The sequence below is a fragment of the Sarcophilus harrisii genome, chromosome 4 (assembly GCF_902635505.1).
Source record: "Sarcophilus harrisii chromosome 4, mSarHar1.11, whole genome shotgun sequence".
Lineage (NCBI taxonomy): Eukaryota > Metazoa > Chordata > Mammalia > Dasyuromorphia > Dasyuridae > Sarcophilus > Sarcophilus harrisii.
Genome location: NC_045429.1, coordinates 379,113,039 through 379,134,386, shown reverse-complemented (window position 1 = coordinate 379,134,386; position 21,348 = coordinate 379,113,039). Strand labels below are relative to the sequence as shown.

At 33.7% G+C, this 21,348-nt stretch overlaps 1 protein-coding gene across 8 annotated transcripts in view; it reads right to left on the bottom strand.

Moving 5' to 3' along the window:
- The window catches only part of WDR64 (WD repeat domain 64), a 173,240-nt gene that overhangs the window by 93,556 nt on the left and 58,336 nt on the right, over window positions 1-21,348 (bottom strand). For all 8 annotated transcript variants that reach the window (XM_031966959.1, XM_031966963.1, XM_031966961.1 and 5 more), the window contains 2 exons: window positions 15,400-15,479; window positions 7,027-7,166 (listed from right to left, as the gene is read on the bottom strand). In XM_031966959.1, coding sequence (XP_031822819.1) covers window positions 7,027-7,166; window positions 15,400-15,479 — 220 coding nt within the window. The remainder of the gene's footprint in view (window positions 1-7,026; window positions 7,167-15,399; window positions 15,480-21,348) is intronic.

Here is a 21,348-nt window from a genome sequence, read left to right as displayed (position 1 = left end):
CTCCTTTTCGTACATAAAAGGAAGAATAACTGGCCAGAATGGGTACAATTGATGCTTGGGAACATTGCCAACCATTATTCCTTTTGAGTTTGCTAATGAAATGAAAGTGGATAAAATTTTCAATTCACTCTGTATTTTCTCAGTGATTTTCAATTTGCCTTCAGAAACAGAAGTTCTACCACAGCTGTTAGATAAATCATTGAACATGGTATACAGAAATGCAATCAGACATTATTTTAACTGTCAGAAGAGGAAATACTATCTGCCATGTGACTGTTAACTATGGAGAACCATGACAACCTGCTCTGTGCAGTTCAAAAAGAAGACAGGATTTCTAGGAAAATAGAACATAGTAAGTGATAATTAAATTAATTGAAGCTTGACCTTATTGTCAAGTTGCCTTATCTGAAGAAAAGCAATAGATCTTTAAAATCCTTCATTAGCTTTCCTTTACAGACTCATTGGGGAAGATAGAATTTTTGAAGAGTTTTCTAGTGTATTTCTTTGTCTCTGGGCATAATAACTACAATGACAAAAAATTATGTTTCTTTAAAATCTCTAGAGCAAAAAACTCTGAGGTTTTTGTTTCTCCATTGTTTTGAGTTGGTTTTTGTTCACTGTGGGAGGATAGGTAGTGAAAAGGGACATTGTAAATGCATATATAACTAAATAAATTTTGAAAAAATAAAAGAAAATCTATAGAGGAAAACATCAGGTTCTTTCTTATAACAAATTTGTTCCCATTGTCTGAAAACATTTGCTTTCAGAAGTGACTTCCTGAAGTCCTAATTCTTCTACTCAATTTTCTCTAAATCTGTTCCCTCAAGCCCTATCTTGAATAGAATAAAAAAAAAAAATTACCTCATTCTCATACAATATCCCTTCATCTTTGCCAAGTCATGAAGGGGAAAGGAAAATAAATATTCAAAATAATTCCAAATTGGTGATACAAGTATTTAATTACTAAAACTCTGGAACTCTCATGATTCCTGCCAGTTGAGATAAATGAACCAAGAGATAACTTCCTCTAATATTTTTTCTAATGGTATCTCTTCTCAAATGCAAATCTTCAATCTAGTTACTCAGTGACTCTTTAAAAACTGTTAATTTACATAAAACAGTATAATGAAATGACTAATAAAAATGTCTCAAAGTAAAATCACTATCACATAGTGATTTCCTCCCTAGTACTTAAAAAAATGAATAGTTCAGTATTCAGTTACTAGTCAAAAATTTTAAAAAGTTGCATATGAAAAGAGAAAGCATCCAATCAAACATTTCTTAAGTACCTGTCATGCACCAAGCACTCTGCTAAGCAAGGAGAAAATGAAAAGAGAATCAATCCCTGTCCTCAAGGAGTTTACAGTGTATATCCAGTGAAATCATGATAATACCTCTGATTTAGATAGCTCTTTGTGGAAGTACTTTTCACTTTCATAACAACCCTGTAACTATTCTTGATTCCAAGTCCAGTTTAGTACCTACAATGCAATGTCTCTTCAGTATAGCTCAGTTACCCCAAGTCCAGTGGAGAGAATGGTTTCAAACCTGAATAATGGAAAGGATGTTGCTTTCAAAATAAATGGAAATTTGGAGGAGGGGTAGACTTACCAAAGGAAATAATGACACATGTTGAGTATCTAGAAGTTAACTGGAGATGTAGAATTGGGATTCAAGGGAGAATAAAGGGATTGTGTATAGATTTATGTAAAGTTGATGATTGAACTCTTAGAGGCAGATGAGATCTTCAAGTGATAGGGTTTTGGAGGGAAGGAATATGGGCCGATGATGAACCAGAAAATGACTGATAAAAAGAGTATCAATATAGAATTAGGAGAGTGTCATCAGGAGAGAGTGTCATCATTGTTTCATAAGAAAAGAGTTAAGTATACAGGGTAAAGGAATGATGCACAATATTAAGACTTGCAGAAACATTAAAGAAGCTGAAATCTGAGAAAATTCACCTGATTTAGTTGGGATTACCAGGAACCTTTAAGAGAGCAGTAGAGTACTCAGTAGAATAATGAGCTTAGATTTAAGGGAACAAGAAGTGAAAAAGTGGTGAGGAAGTAAAAGCAATAAATATAGGACTTGAGCAATGAAAAGAAGAGATGGATGACTACAGCTGGATGTAATGACAGGATTAAATGAAGTTTTTTCCTTAAATAATAGAGATATAAGCATGTTTGTAGGCCATAAGGGAAGGGTTATAAGATGGGGGGAATATTAACATTGAGGAAAATTTTTTATATGTTATTTCTATACATATTTTTTATGTATAGTTTATATGTATAGTATATGTTTATGTTATGTTTATATTTTCATTCCTTTTTTCTCTGCTGAGTTCCAGTCCTTTATCATCAGTGACCTAACCATTTCAAATTGGATGTCCTGTAGATCACAAATTCCACAGTCACCAAGCATTTGTTAAGTGTTTATTCTGTGCCAAGCACTAGGGATACAGTGAAGACAAAAACTATTTTCAAGGAACTCATATGGTGGGGAAACAATATGCAAACAAATAAGGACATAGTATATATATATATATATATATATATATATATTCAGTGTGAATGCAAGATTGGCAATATCAGAGGGAAGATTCTAGCTTGTGAGTGAGGCATGGGGAGTGAAGGAAGAATGAAGGGAACAGAACAGGCCTCTTATAGAAGCTGGAATTTAAATAGAATCTTGAAGGAAGCCAGATGGTGAAAGGATAGATGAAGAAAGCATTCCAAGCATGGGGTTCAACAATTAAAAAGGCAAGGAATCAGGAGATAAAAGTGTTGTTTGCTTAAATGAGAAGCTTCACAGGCCTATAACATATTTACTTGGGCCCATAACAGACCATGACCTCAGGGTCCTTTTGAACACTTGACCAAATATTCATCTGTATCTCTTGAGCATAATGAAATACCTTCTGTGCTTCCTCCTGCTTTGAAGACTCTCTGAACTAACCATTCTTCTCCTCTTCTTAAGCAAAGGGATTTCCTCTCTAAATCCAGCCCTCTCAGAACTGATCAATCAATCAACATCTATGAAACATCTATTACTTTCATAAGAAAAGAGTTAAGTACACAGGGTAAAGGAATGATGCACAGTATTAAGACATTATGCTAAATTCTGTGGATACAAAAAGAAGCAAGAGACTCTCTACCTACAATCTAAAAGGGGAGATAACATGCAAATAAATAAATACAAAATAAAGTATTGTTGTCATTCAGTCATTCAGTCATGATTTCTTCATGATCTCATGTATTGTAGCACACCAGGCCCTTCTCTCCTCCACTATCTCTTCAAATCTGTCCAAGTTCATATTTATTGTTTCTATCTCATTCTTTGCCATCCCAATTTCTTTTTATCCTCAAAATTTCTGAGTATTAGGATCTTTTCTGATGAATCCCATCTTTCTGAGGCCAAATTATTTAAGTCCCAGCTTCAGCATTTGATCTTCTAATGAATAGCCTGAATTAATTTAAGTATTGACTGATTTGATTTCCTTGTTGTCCAAATCAGTATTTCACAATTTCTGTTTTTCAAGGAGCTGTTTTTCTTTTTCCATTTCATTGAAACAATTTTTAAGGAATGATTTTCTTCAGACAATTTATGTGTTTCCTTTTCTAGAGCTTTCATTTCCTTTCCCCATTTTTCTTCTAACTCTGTATTAAAATCCTTTTTGAATTCTTCTAAGAAAACCTTGTGAGATGGAGATCAACTTATATCACACTTTGAGGCTTCATCTGGAGATGTTTTGCCTTTAATGTCCTTAGAGTTTAAAGTCTATTCTTCCTTATCTCCATAAAACCTATCTATAGTCAGAGCACTTTTTGCTTTTTTGCTCATTTTTAAAGGTTGAAATCTGCTCTTCGGGCAAAGGGGAGATTGTCCCAAGCTTCCCCTACAGGCAACAGTTGCTTCATGCTGCCCTGGGGTCAGGATTGCAGACTTCCTTCCCATGGTGGATGGCATGGCCAAGTCCCAAGTTTTGTGAGGGGTTCAGGAGCTCACTATTTGCCTTCTGTAATAGTGTTGGAAATCTCACAGCTAATCTGCTGATCCACTGGCCTCTGATCCAGGACAGAATAGCAAGCAAACACTGCTGTATTTTGACTATGAGCTTCTCACTAGATTCTCCCTGCACATGGAAGTCTTTCTACCCTGGGTCTCCCTGCACTGTACTGTGCCTGTGCTGGGCTGTAACCCCCCCACTTCTACCATTCCTACAATTGAGGAATTCCCTGAAAATTTTCCAAAATATTTTCTGCAAAAAATTTATTACACCCCCAAATATTTGTAAGTTCTGTCATTGCAAAAGCCATTCAGAAGCTTGATCTGGTATTGATTTGAGGGAAGCCAGGAAGAACTCAGACAAAGACCTGTCTACTTTCTGCCATCTTGACTCCACCCCATAATGTAGTCAATGAAGCAGAAGTAGATGTTTTTCCAGAACTCCCTTGCTTCCTCCATATCCAGTGAATATTGGCAATTTGAGCTCTAGCTCCTCTTCTTCTTTGAAATCCAGTCTGCTTTTCCAGTATTCTCTGTTCACACTTTGCTGAAACCTAACTTGTAAAAATCCTTATTTTATTTTACTGGGGGCAGTTGGAGGTAAATGACTAGCCCAGGAATTCAGCTAGTAAGGAGATATGATTGGATTTAAACTTATGTCCCTCCTGATTCTAGGACCAATAATCTATCCATTAGCTTGCAGAATTTTAAGCATAACTTTGCTTGTATGTAAAAGGAGCACATTTTTTAAAATAATCTGAACATTCCTCTTTTGAATGTAAACTGATATTTTCTAATCTAGTGGTCACTGTTGAGATTTCCAAATTTGCTGGCATATTGAATGCAACATTTTACAGCACCATCTTTTAGGACTTTAAATAATTCACCTGGGAATTCAATCACCTTTATTAACCTTGTAACCCACTTGACTTTCTCTTCTATGATGCTGACATCAGCTCTAGATCAAACATTCTTTTTCAATAACCCGAAAGGTGACTCTACACATAGCTATCATCAGATGATCAATATAGAAGCAAACTGTGTACAGGACAAATAGGAAATTGTTAATAGAGGGAAAGCACTAGAATTTTCAAAGTTGCTAGGAACCTTGGTTATAGGTTTAGTTCAAACCATACCTAAATAGAATTTTCCTTTGTGACATCACCAAGAAGTAGTAATTTAGAATCAGAATAATACAATTTCAGAGATAAAAAAAAAACAAAAACAACAAAAAAAAAAAAACCTTATTGATCAACTGTGAAGACTGCCTATTTTAAAATCAGCCGGAGTCAGGAATTCAGGTTAGGGGGAAATCGTCAATCTTTATTCTCAGTGAAGAAAGATCGGAGGTGGAAGAGAATAGGTGATAGCAATGTGTGCAGCTGAGTCAAGAAGCTAGCTAGACCAGAAGCCACACAACCAGCAGCTACCAGAGTAGAATCCAGGCCCAATCTCTCCCAGCCTCTTTTCCTCTCCCTCTGCTTCCACCCACCGAAGTCGTCATTTCCTATACAACACATCAGGACTTGCACAGAGAATGGGCGGGGGCCATTCTTTATCCAAGCATGTATATTAATAGAATATAGTCCAATTACTATTTAGCCTCACGTGCTTGGGACCTCAGTGCATCAACTCAAGCCTCAGCCCATTACAATCAACTAGTCTAAATCAGAGTTGAAAAAAATTTCCACTACAATACATTTCAAAATTAGTCATCTAGTCTTTTCTTGAAGTCTTACAGCAAGGAGAAATCCACTATCCCTTGAGGCAGTGCATTCCTTATTTAGATAGCTCTCAGTGTTAGAATTCTTCTCTTTAGGTCAAGACTAAATGTTCTTCTATTCAAACATCCATTTAGTGCTATTATTTCTGCCTTATGGGGTCAAATAACCTACAGATTCCTCTTCCACTTAACAGACTTTCAAGTACTTGAAGATAAGCTATCACCTTCATTCCCTATACCCACCCACACCCCCTACTTTTCTTCTTCAAGCTCACTATTTCTAGTTTCTTTATCTGATCATCCTAAAGTATGATCCACAAACCCTTCTCCATCTGGTTGCACTACTCTAGACTTTTTCCCAGGACTTATTTTAAAAGATTGCAAGAAAAGACATAGATCAGAGTTATATGGTACAGATAGGCATGGGTGGTCTTTAAACAGTATTATTAGAGTAAACATCCAAACTGATGACTTGTTGGATTTATTTGAGTATTTGATAATACTAAATATATATATATATATATATATATATATATGTGTGTGTGTATGTGTGTGTATGTATATATATATGTAGAGAGAGAGAGCTTTAAAATTCCCAAAGCAATTAAAATTTTCATTTTCATTTTAATTAATTAAATAATAATATTAATCTAATAATAATAAAATTAATTTAGTAAAAATTAATTTTAATTCCATTTTATTCTTCCCACATTCTAGGAAATAGGTTTAGTTTGTTGTTATGTCAACTAGGTGATCTAGTGGATAGAGTGCCAGACCTGGATTCAGGAAAAACTCATCTTCCTGAATTCAAATATGGTCTCAAAAACTTAATAGCTACGTGATCCGATCCTGTTTGCCTCAATTTCCTCATTTTTAAAATGATCTAGAGAAGAAAATAATAAACCACTGTAATATATTTGCCAAGAAAACTCCAAACGGGGTAATAGAGAGTTGGACAAAACCTGAAAAAAATAACACTGAACAACCACCCAAATTGAAATTATCTCTATTCTACTATTGAGAAAACAGTTTGAGAAAAGCCAAGTGACTTGCCTAGATAGCTAGTAAGTTTCTGAGGCAGGATTTGAATTGAGTTCTTCCTGATTCCAAGCCCAGCACTCTTTCCACAATACCACCTAGTTGTTCATAGTGCTAAAAACATGAAAGTATGGATGGGTATTATTTTCTTGACATGATTATTAGTTACCTTAACACACACACAAAAAAAAAAATCTCCCAGATTTCTTGGTTGAAAGAATATATATCTTGGTTGAAAAAAATAATTTGTTTTTTACCTTTGCAGAAGAAAGACTGATCACGTGCTGGTCTTTTTCATTTGTAACAAGTTCTATAATACTGAACATATGTCCAACAAGTTTCCCTACAGGTTTGGTGCTGATATTGGGGTGCCATAATCGGAGGATTTTGTCATCTCCTAAAAATTAAGGTACAAATAATTTGTTTATCAAAGAAAAAGTGATTCACAGAATTCAGAGTTTCTCCCTCTTCCTTTATACCCAAATATATCTCTGTTTTCTAAATCCTGTTGGAACATTCCTTAGTTTTCTAATCTGTTAACATACTACAGACCTAAACGTTAAACTTGAACACATATTATAACACCTATACATATTATATAACATAACACATGATTTTATAATATATAATGTAATAATATAATGTGACATCTAGTGACAGTTTTATAATAATTGAACATAGGTATTAAATATAAATACTTGATATCATAATTTATTTCTCTCATTCCAGTGCTTTCTTATCTGAAATACATGTTCAAGAGAAATAATCTATCAGAAACATTGAACAGAGAATATTCTCAAAAAATTTTAGTCATCATGTGGAATCTATAATGAATTGGTACTGTCCTGTATATATTCTTTAAAAATAATTCTGACATTTAAATATGTATTTTTTAAGAATTCATTTTCTTTTTAGTATAAAACCAAAGCAACTAAAACAAACAAAAAACTAAGTACTTCCCTTTCTGAAAAACCACTATCCAATCTTCATTTATCAAGAGTTATTTTAACATAAGGGAAGATGGTCTCTACCCTTTTACAATTAATATAATTCTAGAAAGCTCAAAATATATATCAAAGGCAAATTATTAATTAAGGAATTTTCTTAAAACCCCACAACACAATAGCAAGTCACACTTGCTATTATTAAATCAGCATGCATTTATTAAACACTTTCTATGTTCTAAGCACTCTGCTAGACATTAAGGATGTGAAGAAAGACAACATGAGTCACTGCTCTTCAGAAGTTTATATTGTAGTGAAGGAGATAACATGTTAAAAGTCATAATAATAGCTAACACTTATATGTTAAGTTGCTATATGCCAGGTACTGTGCTAAGCACTTTATTACATTGTAAAAATTAAATTACTCATTTGATCCTCACAGATGAGAAAACTGAAGCAAACAAAGTTTTGGTGAGTTGATCAGGATCACACAGCTATTAAGTGTCTGAGGCCAGATTTGATCTCGGGTCTTTGACACTTCACTCTAGTACTCTCACTGTACACTGCTGTAATATAAATGAAAAAGTTCATGTAAGGTATGTAGAGATAGGATTTTTTCTTCTCTTCTCCTACCTTCAACAATGTCATCAAAGCTACTGGACAGTAGGTAATAAATCCAGTTAGGAATAGAAGGACACATATCCAAAGACAGTCATGAATTCAGAGAGAAAGTTCCTTGAGGACAGAGACAGTTTCTGGGCATATTAAAAAATTATAGCAGAAAGGAATACTGGCCATGTCCTCAAGAAAGGAGCAGATCTTCTGAGGCCATTTGAGTGGCTTGTCTTTATCCAAGTAAGATGCATTACAGTTCTACCAAAAAATATAGACCATGCCATGCTAGGAGTTAATGAGTTGCTTTTTGCCCCCTATGTCCTTCATACATTACCAATGTACTCTAAGTTTACCTTTACTACTCCTTTGGACACTGAGTTTTTATGTAAAAGTTTGTCCTAAGCTTCTAGAAGAAAATTTATACCAACTGTTCTTACTATTATATCTTAGTAAATGTCTTTGTTAAAAACTTATTAAGTCCACTCGCTGATTGTTTATGGAAATATACTGATGGGACTGGGGACTCAACCATAATTTTGAGTTTAGGTTGAAGTAGTAACCCAGAAAAGGGGTTAAATGAAATTTCTTTATTTCCACAGCACTTAAATCCATTCTCACTAAGATCCTCTCCTGAAGTTCTATTCTAATTCCTAAATATGGCCTCAAGGTGTGATTTTGTGTTCTTAAGGGTTGTGCTTTTTAGATTTGAGTACTTAACAGCTCATCACTTTCATACATAACTTCTTTATAGTTCATAAAACCCTATCACAATTGATTCCAGTCAGCTTAAATTTGACAAGCATTTATTAGACATGTAACATGTGCCAAGACAGTATTCTCTCAAAAAATACATTCTACTATGAGGAAATTACATGTATAGATAAGTAAATAAAGATGTGGGACAGATTCAAAAGCTGTGAAAGTTTGCTAGCCCTTCTCTTTATGGAAGTTAAAGACTGTAGGCAGGCAGGAATAATATAATAACTGTCCAATGGGATTAGTACTGCACCTGTTTCTTACTCCTAAGAACGAGAGAGTTTTATCATTTTTAAATGAAAAGAACACTTGGCACTTTATAAAGCTGATATAAATCAGCTGGGTAAAGTTTAGTAGCTAGAAATTAGCCAGGAAGTCATAAGGCATTTCTAACTCATACCAATGTAAGCTTTCTGTGGAAGATACTGCCCTTGGTAACCATGAAACACAGTTAGACACACTTAAAGCAGATTGTACTAGTGATCCAGAATGCCAATATTTTTGTGTTCCAAGTAGCTGAGCCTCGGGCCAGAAGAAGAAAAACCCAGTCCCTAGCCAAGTCTCAGAAAAATAGACAGGCTTCTATAGGATACTAAAGTGTTAGTGATTTCTTTTTTTAGTTCTGTGACAGGATACTTCAGAGCTTTTGCATCCCTAAAAAAAGTTGTAGAAGTCAAGCCTCTGGGTCTTAAGCTAAAAGAGTGATAACAGAGCCTACTTAGCCTATGAGGAAGATATTACATCACATCTCAAATCTTTGACTGAAAGCAGAGAAGAGCTCCTGAACTGCAGTGGCCAGCCCTGGGAGGATCTCTGTATCATATTTAGGAACCTAGCAGAGAACATGCTTAATGACACCATCAGAATACACAAATGACCAACCCCATAGCATGAGTTGCCTTGTCACATGTGAACTATTTTATATGTATACTCTGGCCATAACTATTCCCTCAAAGAATGTGTCCTTCCATGTGTACTCCCTGGACACACGTTCCTTACATGAATCTACTCTTTTTTAGTGATGGTGGTAGAACTGTTTTATGATTATTTTTCTTGTTATACTATTATATCATTTGCCTATGGAACAAATGATATACTCTAGCCAACTAGAAAAAGTAGACACATTAGTAATGTGTTTGTGAACACAATTTAAAGTGGATACAATATCCCACATAGTATGTTGAATAGGTAGTGTTGAATGAGGGATCCACCATGGGAAGTGAGGATTCCCCAAAGGTGATATACAAAATATATACAAAGCAATTTCTAGTTTGGGGGAAGAGGACAACAAAGTTGGTGGGAATATTTTTGTTCAGTTGTTTTTTAGTTATGTTTAATTCTTTGTGATTCTACTGGGGTATTCTTGGCAAAGATGTGAAATGGTTTGCCATTTCCTTCTCCAGCTCATTTTTACAGATGAGAAAATTGAAGCAAACACAAGTAGGTGACTTGCCCAGAAAGCTAACAAGTATTTGAAGCTAGATTTGAACTCAGGAAAATGAGTCTTCCTACTCCGATCCCCTAATCTAATCACTGTGCCATCTATCTGTCTTAGTGGAAATATAAAAGACTGCAATCAAGAGGTGGCCTTTAGTTGATTTTTGAAGTAAACTAGGGATTTGAAGAAGGAAAGAATAAGAAGGAATGAATTCTAGATATAGGGCAGCATGTACAAATACACAGAAATTTTAGGTCAAATGTCAAGCATGGAGCATACAAAGTAGGGTAGAATAGATTTGAATAATATAATATTTTTCAAATAGATTTGAAAAATAGGGTTGAATAGATTTTTGAGGAATAGTAATATGAAATAATTCTTGAAAGATATATTGGAACACAAATATGAAGGGCTCTAAATGTCAACAGAGAAGTTTGTGTCTTATTCCACTTATGATAGGGAATTATTGATGTTTCTTGAGTAGGGGAATCACATAGTGGTGCCTGTGCTTCAGACCCTTTTTGGAAAATGGATTGGAGAGAAGATATCAGTAAAGAAACACCAACTGTGGGCTCTTTTATCTCTATCTAACTTCACTTTCCTCATCTTAAAATCAAGATAATTCTAGCTCCTATTTTATAGACTTGTTGTAAAGATCAAATTGGAATGCAAATATGTATTATATTTTATACTTATATATCTGTATAATATACACACATGCATACATGTATGCATACATCACTTTGCAAACCTTAACTAGACAAGTGTTTATCATCATTAGACAGTTAGGGATGCAATAGACAGAATGCTGTTCCTAGAGTTAGGAAGATCTGACATTATATTCCATCTCACAGAGTTACCACTGAATGCCTTAGTTTCCTCACCTATAAAATTGGGATAATAATAGTATTTATCTCATGAATTTGTTGTGAGGATAAAATGAGATAAATTTTTAAAGTCACTTTGTAAACCTTAAATCACTATTATAAATGCAATTGTTTTTGTTGTTACTTATATCCCCAGACTGTAAGCTCTTGATCCTGGAGAATAAGGCCTATTTTTGCTTTTTTTTCTGTATTCTCAGAGATTAGGATAGTGCTTTGCAGAGTCTATTCTTGCATACTGATTGTCCTTTTTATTGATTCTTTTATTCTTCCTCAAGATTGGTGTCCTTCTCCCTCAAGATTCTTCTATCATCTCCTTTTCATCTTTAGTTTCTCCTATTGCAATTTTATTCATCCATATTACTTCAGGTGTTGCCTCAATATAGATAACTTCTAAATTTCTATTTCCAGTTATATCCTCTTTAAAAACTGCAGACCAATATCTTCTCCTACATATAGGATTTCTCGATTTGGATGTTCCCTGATTGCCTCAAGATCAACTTGTCCCTACACAATTTTCTGACCACTATTTTTGTCCTTGGCACCTCCATTAACTCAATTTCCATGTCTTCACATTGGTACTGCTCTAACTCTTCACTCTCCCTCATCTTATACATTACCCTATCCAGAGGTAGCTATCTAACAGATTAAACAATCAATTGTTAGGTTTGGTCAACTCTACCTCCAAAATTTACTAATCTTTTTTGCATATGCTCCCTTCCGCTACCCAAAATGGAAGAATGAGAAGATAAATTAGTATGTGGATGTTCCTGTTTTCTTTGATGAGGAAAAGTAGCTTATCAATAATTATCTCTGTCTTACATTCGTCTTTCCCCTTTCTGAAGTGTAAGCTTCTAGGACAGAAAGTATTAGATTTCCTGCTGGTGCCTGTACAGAACAATTGCTCTAAAACTGCATGAATTGAATTGAATTGAAAAGAATGCTTAGGAAATATGTAGTTATACTGTAGATATCTTGTCCTTATTTTGCCTTGGTTGTTGCAAGAACTCTTTTTTTTTCAAGCTCAGCAAATGTTTGCATGCTTAACAGATGAAGCCATACCCCACAAAGTTGCCTTCATCATGTATTTTGAACAGTGAATCAGTATGCACTGTACATTTAGCCATTTGTGGTCAGCTGAGTCACTAATCAGTAGGGATATTTTCTTGTGCGTGGCAGTTACTGAATTTCCTAGCAACAGAGTTTGGACACTAGTACAACCCATTTGAACATGAGTAATCCTAAAATATTGTAACCTGCCATTCATTCTGCTAAATTTCCTCTTCAGGACTTTTTAGTAGAACTCTGAATACTGCTGATAACAAATCTTCAAAAATATCGGTGGGGATAACAATCCTTAAAATTAAATCAGATGCTTCTGTCCACATAAACACACCAAGTCCGCTAACCTCCCTGGCATTTCCACATATGTATTATTTTTCTAAGATTACCATAGTGTTTAAAATGGTGAGGCACAAAACAAATAAAAACTAAGCCATGCCTTCTTTTTTTCAGTTCTCTCTTGTGAGAACAGAGGCTCATTCAAAGACATTCACTTTGGGTACACAGCATCAATTAAAAAGAGTATTCTCCCCAAAGCATACAGTTAGTGAACTCAAGCCCTCAACACAGGGCCCAACAAAACCAAACAGTGGTTTTCTAAGGAGATTAATACTTTGGACAAGTTTTAAGCTATAGTAGGAAAAAAACTTGCCTTTTTAAAGTGGACATATGTCATCCTAAAGTAGCTTAATAATCCATTCAAGTTGTCTAGTTTTAAGCTAAGGTAAGATAGAAACTTGCCTTTTTTAATGGATCTATGTCATCCTAAGGTAGCTTAATAATTCATTCAAGCTATCTAAGTATAATTTCTGATATTTTCCCCTCTTCATCCTGAAGATTTCATACCCTTTCTAGTCCTCCTTTCTGTGATTTTTCTCTTTGATATACTTTTGTCTCTAGGTGATATAATTTAGAGTGAGAAGAAACCTTAGATATATCATTAATTCGGCATCTTCATTTTATGAATACAGATAGTAAGTTCATTCACATAGATAATAATTAAGGGAATGGCATTTGAACCCAATGCCTGCTAATTCCAAAATAAGCATTTTTCCCTCACTACCATGCCATTAAACTGGAAAAGAAACCAAGGTGTGGACAATAGCAACTCAGAAAAAGGGAGCTCTAACTTTTGTTTCTCTTATTTTTGACCAAATCAGTTTGTAGTGGTTGATGTGTATTTCCTTTATAACACTTCTTTCACAGTGTTCACTTTACATAGATGTCTTCAAATTATGCATTTTGAATACATGATGTTTGCTGGTTACAATTCACATTTGATTGTAGAATCTTTTTTACTAGACCTCAAGAAAGTGGTTCACAGTCTGTGGTACATCCTCTTCTTATATTGTTTTTGCTAGATTTCTTATTCTTTGTACTTCCCCCCCTACTCTTTGTAGAATTTCAGTGGGTAATGGCTAATGTTAAGTGTTAAAAAAAAATAGTCTTCTCCTTTATGTACAGAGATGTGACTGAATACTGAGTACTAGATGACAAAACCTATTTCAATATTTTCCAAAGACTATGTTTAGCCTATCACCATATGAAAAAAGATTCATAAAAATAATGTGAGAATCTTAAAGCTGAAAAGCACCTTAAAGATCATTTCATCCAAACTTCTCATAGAGTATGTGTGACACATATTCTTGAACCAAAGTCAAGTATTTATATAATTCAGATACAATTCACTTATCATATCTCTTTAGTTCATACATCATCTAGGATGTTCCCTCACAATATAAGAATATAGCTTATATCTAGGTCTCTTTCAGAATAGGTAAAATGGCCCTCATTTCCTATCCAAGTACTCAAGTTAAAATATATATCAAATACATCATAGGTTTTATTTTACTTGTCAAAAAATTATCCTATAAAACCTATAAAAAGTCAAGCCAAATCTTTTCTCTTTGGTGAGCCTCCATTTTTCTTAAAGAATTTGACCATCTTCTTGACTTATGATATTATCCAAGGGTTAAAAATCTCTGGAAAGGAAAAAGTATTTGCATTTGAGTCTCCAGTAAGGCTCATATTCTAGCCCACCTTCTGTTTTTGTATGGTCCATAAAATCATTTTTGCATTTAAAAATAATTTATATATTTTTTTATTTTGTAAATTATTCTATTTTTAAATTAAAACATTTAAATAAAATTTAAAAGTTAGCTTACATGACATACAAAAAGAAGGAATAGGCTCCTACAGTTCTGGATGTGATATCTGAGGCTAGACTATATCCTCTGCTTCCTCTCCTAGTATTATAATCCATTAGATTGTGAATTTCCTGGAGACAGATTCTGTCTTTTGCCTCTTTTTTTTTTTTTCTTTTGCATTGCCAGTGCTTACCATGATACTTGGACTCTCATTCTCTGATTCCAAATCAAATTCTCTTTCTGCTGTAGTACACTGTATTCTTATAATAAGAAACTGTGTTCAAAGTGAGGCATTATGGTGTAGTTGTAGAAAGAAAATAGACCACAAATTCAAATACATGGTTCCATGTGTAGTCTTGGCCACTGTAACTTGGTGACTTTTCTGTTATTTCATTTCTCTCAAACCCAATTTCCTCATCTGAAAACTAAAATTGGACTAATTGATTTCTGTGGTCTATTTTAGATAGGGATTTGTTATAAAAATGTTTAGCAATTAACTCACAAACACATATGCATAACAAACTTTTAATTTTAACCTGCATTGTAAACAATTTTGTCATCACTTTCTTAAGTCTATACAATCAACAAAACAATATAGAAAGCCTTGATTTATAGTGTTTGCCCTTTTCTGAGTATATGTAATCTCAGTGAAAATTAAACAATTAGCTCTTGTGAGCCAGTACAAGTTAGTATGCTAAAATTTTAGTTTATAAATTCTATGAAAGATGAAATAAATGTTTTTTTCTTCCAAAAGCAAAAAACTCATTGTGCATTGTGTACTTACCCCCAGTAACAATGACATTTGCTCTTATACAATATACAAAAGTATTTGCTCCTCTTGGCATAGAAAATTCTCTGACTGGCCTGCAAAATACAGGAATAGATATAAAATGTTATAATGCATTTCCAACTTAGAAAAAAGTTGCACTCAATAAGAGAATGTATATTAATTATTTGGCACTTCTATTGCATTCTTCAAGAAGAACAAAGTTATAGTGATTATGTAATTTGATCTGGCCCTTAGAAATCTATTTAGCCCACAATGTTGTTAAAATGCAGTAACTGGTTTCAGAAAAATATGATGCTAGGTGAAGTGAAACATCATTAAAGAGTACAGTTAGGTCTATGGGAACAATATTATTAATGCTATGGTAAACAGACTGATGCTTAGGAAAGTTAACATTGCTAGGACTTAAGTATTCCGAGCTCAGATTGTCACTAATAATTCAATTTCCAATTTGAGCCATCAGTAGACTGTTATAACAGGCTTTGGTAAAATTCTAGAAAGGTTTATTATCGTGTATTAATCACATCATCCTTATATTATTATAGAAGCAACATTATTAAGTGAAAGCCTATTATTCAAATTTTTTGGGGGAGAAAAGGCTTTATTTAATTCTGGAAATATACTTCATTTCTACCAACTGAAACTCCAATTCTTAGCCTCTTCCCTTCTTCTGAATTTCTTCCTCCTACCACTGTGTTAGTAAGTAGATGATTTTTCCTTCACTTCTTTGTCTTTGGACGTGATACATTTGTTAAATATGAAAATATCCATTAAAAACACTGAAAAAAATAAAAAGACCTAAGAAGAAAATAAAAGTTTGTTTGAACAAACTTGTGTTCTTGCTAATATTCTAAACACTGATGTGGGCCTTTACTCATATGTCCATGAAATTGTGAATAGAACTCAGCATTACTTGTTTTCTTTAATTTTTTCCCCAATTCTTATTTATTGAATGGTAAAGAAGAAGCATTAAAACTATTAAAATTACTTTTTTGATACTTTAAATTTTATAGGAAATGTTACTAGATAGTTGTCCATCAGGTAAGTTGTAAAGATAAGTCCTATTTTAGGTAGAACTTTGAATTATATAGACTACATTCTTGAGAATGAGGCAGTGTGTAATTTCATTAATTCCTGTTCTCTCAAAGGAATGTTGGTAGGGACAAGACAGAAATGCCTGACTAGAAATATAAATGAGGATATACTCTCTCTCTTGGCTTACAAGTGATAGATGGATAGACTCCAGAAGAAACACTACTAGTAGGAGTTGGGAGATGAGAATCAGGGTATTTTGAAATCATCACAGTCTATTGGAATGGAACAGTAGGGAGGAGACCTGAATTCTAAATTTTGGTATAACCACTGACTAGTTAAATGACCTTGGTAAGTCACTTAATCTCATAGGGTTTTAGTTTCCCGAAAGACGTTAGACTATATGACCTTTTAAGGTTCTTTCCAGCACTAGCATTTTAAGATTTTTGAGGGATATCACTGAAAGGGGTCAAGGTAGCATCTCCTCAGAAAATAGAAATTTCAGCAAAAGAAACTGTAGTGACAGGGGTTAAGGATTCCAGGTGGCAGTGATGCTAAGAAAAGGAGAGGGAAAGAGAAGTGCTTTAAAAAATAGAAGTGGGTTTCCTTTAGCATAAAGGTTTCACAATGATGTAAAAAGAATATTGGAGCTGAAATAGGGAAGAAGAATCAGATACTACTCTCAAGTGTGTGTGTGTGTGTGTGTGTGTGTGTGTGTGTGTGTGTGTGTGTGTGTGTGTTGGGATCGGGAGGGAAAGTGTAGCACTTTGCTAAGCCTAAAAGGAGCTTAGCATTCATCTGGGGCCAGTCCTATTGCCTAAAAAATTATTTGGTGAATGATTAAGTTGCCTTGATGGGGAAAAGAGGCTGAAATGCTTTGAAATCCAGCCTCTAGGGAAACTACACTCAGAAAGGAGGGAGTCAGAAAGTGAACAATAGAAAAAAATAAGGGGGAAAGATAAAAATTGCTAAAGATCTCAGGAAAAAGAAAACTCAAAAGACCTTGAACATAAACAGATAAATCAGCAGCAAACCATTTACAGCAGAAGGAAATATGGCTTTTAGATCTATTAATTTCACGTATCTAACTAAATAGTTCAAAATAAAATGATCCTACAGTTGATGAAACAGAGAACACTGTGGAATTCAAGGTGAACAGAGAAATAAAACATGTTGTTCTTGAGGGATTTAAAAGAGAAATGCAATTTATGAGAGTAGAGTTCATATTTGCACAGCAAAAATAATTAGACAAATAGAAAATTTTGAATCTGTGATGGCAAATCTCACTAGAGAAATAAAAGAAAATATAATTGATTGGGAATGCAAATACAGAGAAATAGAGAAAAATCTAAAAGAAAAAACAATAGCATTAAAAGAAAATGTGCTTTTTCTCCAAGCAAAACTTGCTGATATTGAAATCAGGTTGTGTAAAGACAATTTAAGGATCATAGATGTCTCAGGAGAATATGTCAAAAAGCTTAAATACCATAATGCAAAAAATAATATGAGAAAACTTCCTGGAACTTCTGGACACAGAAAATGAAATATCAATGGAAAGAATTCATAAATTTCAATAACCAAACAAACACCTTTAAGGCTGTAAGTTCCAAAACACATAATGATTAAGTTTAAAAGTTCAATTCATAAACAAGCTCTCTAAGGAATCATGAGAAAGAACTTTAATGACAAAGAAAAATACATTGAAATAAACAAAAGACAATTCTATATCCACAAGAAAACACAGAAAGTATGGAATGTTTTTGGAAGATCAATGGTTTTCAGGATGAAGTTCAGGTAAACTACCCTAAAAACAATGATGAGAAATTATAAATTGGTTGACACCAATGATGAGTTAAGAGATGACATCACGTTCTCTACCTCCATTCTTGGCCTGATTTCTTTATAGAGTGGGGTATGATGATTATGGCACACTGCATATAACTTTTTAAAAATATTGTTTATTTTGCAAAACTTTTTTTCTTTCTTCCTTTTGTCTTTTCATAAGGGATGGCTTTTTAGGTGAAGATTGGAAAAGAAAATCAATTGGAAATATCTTTTGTTTTCACATCCTAAGAAAGCTGCTGGTCGGAATCAGATTTGCATCACCTTGAATCTCATGATGAGGAATACAAACATCATTTAGCACTTAGCACAGTGCCTAGGCACATGGTAGGGTACTTAATAACATGCTTATTGACTGAAAGACAGGTTTACTGACTGTAATTATTTACATTATTTACTATGCAGTGTGACATAGTCAAATTGTGAATTAATAAAGAATTTTCTATTTCCTTTACTACTTAATATATGGTGCTCTACACACAGTGTTTTTAATATTTTTTTAAATGAATGGAATTGAAAATAACTGGTGAATTATCTGGCAGTGAGATCAGATTGATTTGGAAGGGAAATAAGATGGAGGTGAGACAAATGGATTTGGGGGATTCTTTGACAGTTTATCTGAGAAATAACAAGTAAATTGAACCTAGGCTATTAAGAGTGCAGCGAAAGGGGTAAATTAATGCTTTCTGTCCCCAGATGAGATTGTCATTTTCCCCCACATTTGTGCCCAGCTCATAGGGTAGAAGGAATACAACAGAATGTAAAAGCAGGATACCCAAACCAACTAGGGAAGGTTTGTAGTAATATTTTCTTTTTTTATCTAATATTTACCAAAATCCTTTGTATTATCCTTTCCTTTCCTTTCCTGTTAAATAATGTTCAAATTTAACCAATACCCAGAGCTTACTGCTTGGGAGCTAGCCAGGATCTGAAGGGTTAGATATTGAAAATAATCCAATAGACAACAAGCCCGTAACTACTGTATGCTGCTTAATTCATCGCAGATGTTCATTCCTTTGCTGGCTGTTTTTACAATTGCAATTGTAAAAAAACAATACAAAATTAAAATTACAACAATTATAATTTCTAAAATGGTAATTAAAAAGAAAGATTCCCTTCTTTCTATAAGGAGATAGGTTGACTTAATTTTAACAGCTGGCTAATTATGTATTTATATAACTGCAATTTCATCTGGTTCAATTTAAAGCTCATTATGGTGAAATAACAGAAATAAAATTATGTTGAATCTAGGAATAAAATGACCCTACTTTTCTATTATTTAGATGCGCATCAAATAGTGATGTGTTTTTTGGAGGAAGAATAGGGGAGGTTGGTTGAATAAATCCTCATTGTACACTTGAGGATACATTTCACCAGCTAGATTACAGAAAGAATTGTAGCAGAGGAAGTGCAAACAGAAAAGCAGGTGAGTCACATATTTAGAATCTACGCTGAATGCTAAGATTGCTTAGCACTGAATACAACTTTGCCCAGATCTCAATTGGTACCAAACAAAATCTACAACGTTAAAAGTCAATAAACCAAACTTCTAACTCAGCCAAGAACAATATCCAGTTCAAGAAATTTCAAAACAATGCCCATAAAATAAAAGCCTGTTGAATGACTGGCTTGGATGCCAAAATTGCTTTATGTTTCTAGAAATACTCGAGACCAGAGATTTAATTGGATAGGGAGAAGAAGGAATGAATGAAATCATTAAAGCAGTCTCCATTCTAACTCTTGTTTCAAATTAAAATTTTTGTTATTCAATGTCCTTCCTGTTTTCTTGCAATAAGGCAGAATCACACAGTTAAAACTTCAATTAGGCAAATAACTGCTTTTTATGCAAGTGGATATATTTTTTAACATAAGAGGATTTAGTTCAAATATGGTATATGAGGGCAATGTCTTATAGAGATTTAAAAACTTCTGATAACATTCTATAAACACCCTTTATTGAATAAACAAAAACTTCAAGATTCCTTAAACACCCTTTATTGAATAAACAAAAACTTCAAGATTCCTGAGTTACTTCTGACTTCTCTGCTCTGAGGCATTTTTTTTCCCCTTAGAAATGCTTAGGTGATACATACACATACACACATGTATATGTTTATATACACAAATATGTATGTATATATATATATATATATATATATATATATATATATAAATACTATGTGTAAATATAAATGCATTACATGTACAAAAATATTATATGTGCTTATATAACACATATGTGTATACATACACACATTTATGTATATTTTGTTGTAGTTGAGTTGTTTTCAATTATATCCAACTCTTTGTGACCCAATTTGGGGAATATTCTTGGGAAAAATACTACTTGCCATATCTTTCTCTAGCTTATTTTACAGACAAGAAAATTGAAACAAATAGGATAAAGTGACTTGTCCAGATAATGCAGATAGTAAATATCTGAGGCCAGATTTGAATTCAGGAAGATAAGTCATCCTAACTCCAGGTATAGCACTCTATCAGCTGTGCTACTTGACTGATTTTCTGTGTCTCTTCTCTGTTTCCCTCTTCTATTATTAACGAGGAAAATCTAAGACTCAAACTCCGAATTAAAATGGAGAGACCAAAGGAAAACTATACTTGGGGATCAGCTCATTGGTTTGATGATGTTTCAGAATTCCAAATTATATGAAACCATGTGTATAAAGTATTGGAAGGAATTATGAGATCATTTATGTGACTATGGCATGTAGAGATAGAAAGACAGACATAGTTTTCTTCTTTGAACATTACAAACTTAGAAATTGCCTTCTATTTAAACCTAAAACACATAAGTACATACTCCTTCTTATCCTTGTACTTTAAAAACCACTGTCTCTGTTACCATCTCATAAAGTACACCGTTCATGTTTTAGTCAGTGATATAGTTTTTCAGAAAAAAAAAAAAAAAAGCTGAAATATAGACTAATCCACTTGCAAGACTAAGGCTAATAGATGCTAGCCATTATTCCAAAGAAGGAATATAAAACCTCAGTACCTGAAATAGGAGACTGGTTTATTAAATAAAAGTCTCCCTGCAGCCACATTTGTGTC